This window comes from Leuresthes tenuis, unplaced genomic scaffold (assembly GCF_036924035.1).
Source record: "Leuresthes tenuis unplaced genomic scaffold, fLeuTen1.0.hap1 SCAF_5, whole genome shotgun sequence".
Lineage (NCBI taxonomy): Eukaryota > Metazoa > Chordata > Actinopteri > Atheriniformes > Atherinopsidae > Leuresthes > Leuresthes tenuis.
The window spans coordinates 28,222,473-28,230,274 of NW_027325359.1; the positions used below are offsets into that span (position 1 = coordinate 28,222,473).

The 7,802-nt window shown below is 40.1% G+C and overlaps 1 protein-coding gene across 1 annotated transcript in view; it reads right to left on the reverse strand.

Moving 5' to 3' along the window:
- The window catches only part of lrp5 (low density lipoprotein receptor-related protein 5), a 62,754-nt gene extending 59,423 nt beyond the window's left edge, over positions 1 to 3,331 (reverse strand). Inside the window, exon 1 of the mRNA XM_072386549.1 lies at positions 3,027 to 3,331. Within this exon, the coding sequence (XP_072242650.1) occupies positions 3,027 to 3,114 (88 nt within the window). The 5' untranslated portion in view covers positions 3,115 to 3,331. The remainder of the gene's footprint in view (positions 1 to 3,026) is intronic.
- Between the last annotated feature and the right edge of the window lie 4,471 nt (positions 3,332 to 7,802).

The window sequence follows — 7,802 nt, forward strand, 5'->3', positions numbered from 1 at the left end:
TGGGGGTCCCAAAGACCTGCCCAGAACATCTATGTGGGTCATCAAAAATGTCAACGATCACTTATCCAATCATTTTGCACTAAAAGACAGTCTACAGTCTATATACCAATTCATCATCTTCTCGGCCTCCAATGAGAGTAAAACCAACTTGCAACTTGTGGCATTTTTGGAAACAGTGTGATGGTATTTCTCAGAGGTACATCTGGGCGACTTGAGTTTTTTTCTTTTAAATTGTCATCGTACTTATGAAATATGAGGAGGAAGTGTGAACATGTGTGTGTGTGTCAGGTTCTGCAAACCTGCCAGCTTTCTATGGTATCAAACTCATTATCTTTGCCTTTTGGACTTTCGGAGCAATTGAGAAATGCGTCAGACTTGTAATAGCCTTACCTTCTAACCTTGGCTGTGTTGTCATTCACACAGTGTTTCTTATTTCATACACTCACACAGCAAAGAGCACAAAAACCATAATGTGGGCTTCAGTGACATTTCATAGCCTGAACATTCATTCGGGTACTGAAAAGGTAAATTATAAAATCTATAGCAGAAGAATTTTTCCAGTAATAATTCTCTGGCGAAGGTTTTCTTTGGGATCGAGGTTTGACACACGTTTAAAATAGTTTGAAACGCTAAACATAAATTCAAACATTTCCTGATCTCTGAGAAATTCCCATCTGTTCGTGGACTGCAATGTATAATATCACCGTGAAGAAAACTGGGCACACCTATATAATGCCACTTACTAAGTCATTGGCTATGTCAAGTTAATAATTCATTCATTGAGAGATTTAGCAGTGCAAGACGCTGAACCCCGCGTTACCCAATGATGCGTCCATCTGTGGATTTTTTTGTGACTGCTGAGAGCAAAGCACTGCGGAGTGTGCTGTATGAGTGTGTGTGTGTGAATGGCTGAATGTGACATGTAGAGTGTGAAAGCGCTTTGAGTGGAAAAGCGCTATACAAGCACAGTCCAGTTACCATTTACTTCTCATGCTTCTTCTTTCAGTTGTACTTTATTTAAGAGGGAACAATTCTAGTCCACCCTTCTCTCCACATTTATCTGGAAACTGACTGCTACTTAACAGCAGATTGGACTTTAAACCCATATAAAACGGAATATACTTTGCTTTTTACGGGTGAAAACAGATAGCTCGTGATTTAATCCGTGTTGCTGAGTAGAAGCCAGACCCTGACACTTCAGTATTTTTATTTAATAAAACAAATGGCACAGACAATGTGACAAATATGAAATATAAAAAGCGAAAGGGGTTTTGAAAAGAAGGGTTTTCACTAACTGCACAATACAACGAGTTGGAGGAAGCAGCACACTATCTACAGCTTACCAGCAATGTCACGTACAAAGTTACCAGCTGAATGCAAACAGTTACTGTGTCCAGCTTAAACAACAGCAGTTAAGCCAATATGCAGTCATTTCCTATCATTTTTTACTGGTAGAATTGTGTCAAATACAGAAAAATTCAGAACCATTTGTTGATCTAAATCGTTGCAGCCAGAGACTGGTCCCGCCTCCTATGTTAGCCTCACTATACTGGCCTGAAATGTTCAGTCTATAAGCCACTGTGCTCCTTCTCACATATAAAGCCTATAATGCCCTCCATCCATCTTATTTGCAAGAGCTCATTATTCCGTTTCACCCCATAACTCTTTGTTCTCAGAATGCTCACCTCCCTGTAGTTCCCAGGATTTTAGGGCTGGAGTGGGAGTCTGCAGGCTCCTCTCTCTGAAATCAGCTCCCAGTCTGAGTATGGGATGCAGAAAGTGTCTCTGCCCTTAGGCGTTCGTAAAGCAAAGAGTCCTCACTTCATCCAATTACCTTTCTGATCGTTTTTAGTGAATTTTTTTGTGTCATATTTCTTTGCTTGTGTTTTCTTAAGTTTGTCCTGAGCTTTCTTAAAAACTTTGAGTTGCACTTACGCTTTGTTTTAATCTAACTTTCAACTGCGAACAATAAACACCTTTTAGATTTTCTCCAAAACTACAGCAGCCTGCAGCATCTTCTCTTTCTTAAACTAAAACCTACAACAAAACTACTCCAGGGTACAGACTAAGTATTCCCTGCTTTTTACACCAGATTATAGGTCCTTAACCTTTTCCTCTCTTCTACATGTGTCAGAATATAATATAATATCATATAACATGTGGTGCGCCAGAGTCAGTCCCATCACTGGATCAGGGTGAGCCAGTAAACATTCTTCTCCTGACAGCAGGCTGGTGCACACCATCCTGATCATTACTGCAGAGTGTTAGGAGAAAAAGATTTGTATGGGCAAAGCAGCAGGTCTCAATCTTTAGTTTTAATGTAATGACCTGACTTGTTAAAGGGAATTAAATATTAAATTCTAGAAGATAAAATGCGTTGCTTTAGTTTTCCAATGCAACCAGACAATTAAGAGCTGGTAATAAAATGTCCTGCATCCATCCGAGGGACAGCCAAGCTCCGCCTCCTGCCAGGCAGCTTCAGGGCGATTAAATGTAAGACCCAAAGCGGGCAGAGCAGGGAGAAAGGCTCAAAAACGCTCTGAGCTGAGGGGATATCTTTGCTGTGTCCAAAAGCGTTTTCTTTCACAAATATAAAGTCTGACTTCTTTTAACCAATAAAGCAGAGAGGCTGAGTGACACCCGACACCGAGCAGGAATGGCTGGTCTGTGGAGGCCCGACAAAATAGCCAGACTGGCTTCAAACTTCACTTCTGCTCCGACTCACAGACCCGGAGCTCCAGGGCAGCACAAAGCATGAGTGACAGTCTGGGTCCACTGGTCTGAGCCTCTACCGAACCGTAAAGCTGGACCCTGTCACTAAAACTACTGTACTGTGTTGCTATACCCTTGGGAAATAAAAAGCTCAACTTTCCCTTTTCAACATATCGCTGCTAACATTTAAAAGGTGTCGCTGAGAGGAAAACTAGCGGAGTCCTGGCGGCTCTGTTACTACACGGTTCTTAGCGTTTTTCCTCCACAACCCTTGCTCCCAAAGGATCCATGTTGTGAACAAAAACTCAACGTACCATCAACCGCCGACAGCAGGCAACTCCACAGCAGCAGCAGCTCCGCCAGCAGACCACCCATTTCAAGTCCTGTGCGCTTTAAATCCATAACTCCCACTCCATTTTACTCCGTCAGTTGGAAAGAGCTCCACTTCTCCGTGTGTTCATGTACACTTGTTGGCCTGGAGTTCTGCAGGGTCAGGGGGAGGCTGTTGTTGCTTCTGTAGGACTCCGTCTCTATGCGAGGTACTTTTTTTTTTTTGCCTGATATGACGCTCGAGCTTACTTTACACTTTGGACCGTCGAGCTCGCGCATGGAGAGAAAGGGCAGGCTGTTGTAGGCGGACTTACGACGTCACCCGACACGAGGCGGCAACATCTTTGCTCACTTGGATGAACATTTCCACAGCAGGAGGGTCTCAGACTCGCTGAGTGGTGTTGTGAAGGAGTAGAAACTGTACGTTAATAAACCTGGGGTTTAAACAGCAGTCCTACACCTGTCCTATTATTCTATTTTCATTCATCTTTCTGCAGGGCGTCTCTCTAAATTATCTAATAACTTCATTAATGCCAAGTTGGACCCGAAAAATGGCGCTCACATCAAAATCGACACATTTCGGTGACCTTGTGGTGAATTAACAAACACTTTAGCAATGTAAAATCAACTGGAGTTTCTAAATCGACCTTGGGAGTGATGAGAATATTGCAACATACTGTACAAACATGCAAAACAACACAGTTCCACAGCAGCCTCACAACAGGGCTGCCTGTAAAGTCAGGGGAAAAGTAGTACCGTTTAAATATCTTGTTTTCCAAGATTGAACAAGATCATCAGTCCTTCATTTTGTTTAAAACTTATTGTTGAAAACTACCTGTTTTTTCCATGTCTAACATCAATTTCATATCTGTGTTGAAGCAGCTCTGTGGCTGACTCCCTATTTCCTGTCAGCTGCTAACAAATAACGACACAAGATATCCAGGATTTGTCTCTGTGTGTTGAGCATAGAGCTTCATACCAGAAGTTAATGAAATAATATGACATTTCTTATTAGAACGCTACAAAAAGCTCCAGTATACCATACCATATTATTTTAGACTAGGGCTGCACAGACACTGTATATCAGCCTAACATCAGTATCACAATCAGCCCCTGAGCAAACAGGTTAAAAATCAACCAGAGGCAGAGATCAATATCTATCTGCTGTGTCCTGGTTGTGTCACACTCATTTATTTATTCACATTCAATTTTGTTGGGCACAAAAAACGTGTTCGGTCATGTATGTAAAAGATTAAACTAATGGGGATTTGATAAATTTTTTAAAATAATTGCAGTAATTCAAAGATTTGGTGTTGGAGGGCTGAAGCACTTGAACGTTATTTTCTATAAAGCATACTGTTTACTTGGCAATAAAAAGAAAAGAAATGACAAAAGAAATCAGGATTTGCTATCAGCCATCAGCCAAATGATTATTTCTAACGCTTTTATCGGTCTAGAATTTTCCAATCAGAAATCCCTAATGTAGACAACAGTGTTCCTCAAACTTTGATACCCCTTTTTGACGATAGGAACACACTAATAACTATTGAGGAACTGTTCCCACGTCCCGGTACACTTGGCTATGTAATGAATATTTAAAGCTTGCGTGTTTCTGTTTTCTGAAATTTATCACTGCTGGAGAAGGAAGAAAAATGAACTGGGCTCTCTCTGAATTGACTAACCTTCCAAACATTGGGCCACTGCTTGACAGCACATCTGTACCACATACCAATAGATTTTCCATAGTATCTTCCAGTAACACACAGCACAACATCTAGAACCACAAGGATATTACTATTATGGTTAATACTGTTTTTGCTGAGCTTAACATCAATAAAAGAGAGGTTGAGAGAAAGGTAGCAAGAGGAATGTGATGTCTTGTAAATGAAAGATGGGCACACGCTGTTGCATGCAAACAACAGTGATCTGAGAACAAAGATAAAACGCCCAAATCTGTGTCTTCACACACCTCGAGCTAAGCCAACCCTGTCAGCCCCTCTTTACTTTTCTGACTGCATTGTTTCTCTGCTCCAACTGGCCTCCACATTAAAGGCCCTGTAAACTCAAACCACATGTTTTCCTGCTCTGCATCTCCCTGTAGGAGAGGCAGCTATTCCACACCACACGCAACACAGAGCAGGTACTAGTAACAGAACTAGTAATATGTGGAGTTTAGGGTAATATTCATTCTTTTGTTGTTATCATGTGCAATATATTGTGCGAAATGTATATGTCACCCAATCATTTTACGCAGCATACTGTAATAAAGTGATTCCGTATTTGACATCTGTTTCTTCTGCATGTGCCCAATTTTAGACTGAAATTTGACATTGGTTATCAGCATGCTGAAGAGATATATTGCTGCTTCTTTCCCTTTTTAAAATGGAATTCCACTGAATAACACCGCATTAATCTCAAAATGTTTATCATTGTTATGTTTCTGTTGGGAAACTTCAAAAGGGTGTCCTGTTTGAGTTCTGTTGGTTATAATATGGTAACAAAGGGCCAGAAGTGTAACGAAATCTGTTGAGCGGGAGGAAATAACAAGTCAACTCAGCATTAACACCCCCAAATCTATAAAGAAGTAGATACTGCAGCTAATGGTTTATAGTTAGCCTGAAGAAGCCAAACTGTATCCCCTCCATTTGTTTGATTTCTATACTCCCAGCTTGTTTCTGGAATGCAGCAATGAAACACGTTTTTTTTTTCACCAGTCAACATAGCTGCTGGCTTTGCTTTGATCCATGCACTGTTCTGTATAAATATCAAACAGTCTCTGCGTTGGTCTGCGTTCTTCTGTTTGTCCGAGTCCAAGGCTTAGAAGTAACATAGCTGACTGTAAGAAATACCTTTCTCTTTCTCCATGGATAACGAGGACCAGGTGAGGCTTTCAACTGTCTGAGTGCTCAATAAGAAGACTCTTCTTAAAAGAAGTCATGAGTCAACAACCTCAACCCCCTCTAACAAGGTTCTCAGCAAAAGTACTCGATAAAGATATGTAAATACATAATAATAATAATGATAATAACAGCAATAATAATGTATTAAAATAAATAAACAAAAGAAAACCAAGAAAAGAAAAGAAAAGAAAAGAGAAATATCGGCAGAAGTACAATTATCCCATTTCCTGCACAAGAACAGCAGAGTCTCATTGTTGTAGTCTTAGTGCAGTGTGAAAGAGACAAAATAATAAAAAATAAAAATAAAGAGAGGAGACATTGAAATAAACAGCAATCAACTGTCATCTGATTCATGAGAATCATTGTGCAGATTGTCCCTAAAACGCAAAAAGGTGTCCACATGTCATTAAATTCCTCAACTTTACCTCTTAGAATGTATGTTAGCTTTTCCAAAGCTGTGGAGACATTTCTTTTAACCACTGGGTGGGATTAGGACTCTGAATATCTCTCCACTTTAAGGCTATTACTCTCTTGACTTGTAACAAACAAAAATCTATGAGCTTTCTTTTCTGTGCATTTGACACAAAGTCCTTAGGATTTATATGCAATAGACACAGTCTCAGTTCAACAATTGTACATTCCATTAATCTTGGATTCAAGAAAAGTGTATCTTTCCAGAATTCCTGGAGCTTCCTACATCCCCATATACGATGCAACAAAGTGCCCCTTTCTATGTTACACCTAAGACAATTGTCTGGAATATTGGGATTAAAATAATTTAGCTTGACAGGAGCAATGTAAGTTAAAGAGCCATTTGTATTGCAGTACTCTGCCTCCCGTGTTAATACTCTGGGTTTGGGTCAGAACACATTTCTTCTCCCATTCCTCTGTGGATATATCTAGTTGTAGATCATTCGGACAAATAAGAATGGGAGCTTTCCCTCGAACCATCTAAATGTATGTTGTATAACTTTGATAATTGGCCCCTGTCCTGTAAATGGTCAACTGTAAATTGTTCGATTAAAGATCGTGGCGGTTCCACATAAGTCTTACTTTGGGAATGTATGAAGCTTCTAATTTGTAAATACTTAAAGAAATGTTTCCTGGGAAGATTATACTCATCCACCAGCTGTTGAAATGACATTAATGTATGATCAGTAAATAGATCTTTCATTTTACTTCACATTTTACAAATCTCTCCACTGTTTGAAACCCGCATCTTGCCTCCCAGGTTTAAAACTATACTTTCCTCAGATTGGAGTGAATCATGATAGTCCAAAAAGATGTGGGCCTCATGCCAAATTGATATGGTGTTCCTTAAAAAGGGGTTACGTGTTTGCTTCAGGAGTGTTTTCCTTTGTGCTGAATAAATATAAGAACACAGTGGAAGTTTTGTTGAACTATTCTCCATCTCCACCCAGATTGGAACATCGCTGTTCAGGAAATAGAACATGGCAGCCCAGAGCTGAGCAGCCCAGCCGTAAAGTTTCATGTCAGGCAGTCTGAGCCCTCCCGGTTGAATGGTAGGTAAAGGAGCGAAAGACGTAATCTAGGGCGCTTATTGTTCCAAATAAAATTGGTGATAATTCTCCTCAGTCTTTTAAAGAAAGGGGCTGACAGAGGAAGAGGGACTGAATGAAAGAGATACAGGAATTTGGGTAATATTGACATCTTTATGATATTAATTCGTCCAATCATGGAAATCGGAAGTGAACTCCATCTTTCAAGCATATCCTCTATCCCTTTAACCAGTGGGTCATAATTGGCAGATACAATGTTATCAATCTCTGGAGTTATTTTAATTCCCAAATAGATAAATCCCTCCGTAGCTTTGTCAAACTGAATGAACCAGTGAGTGTT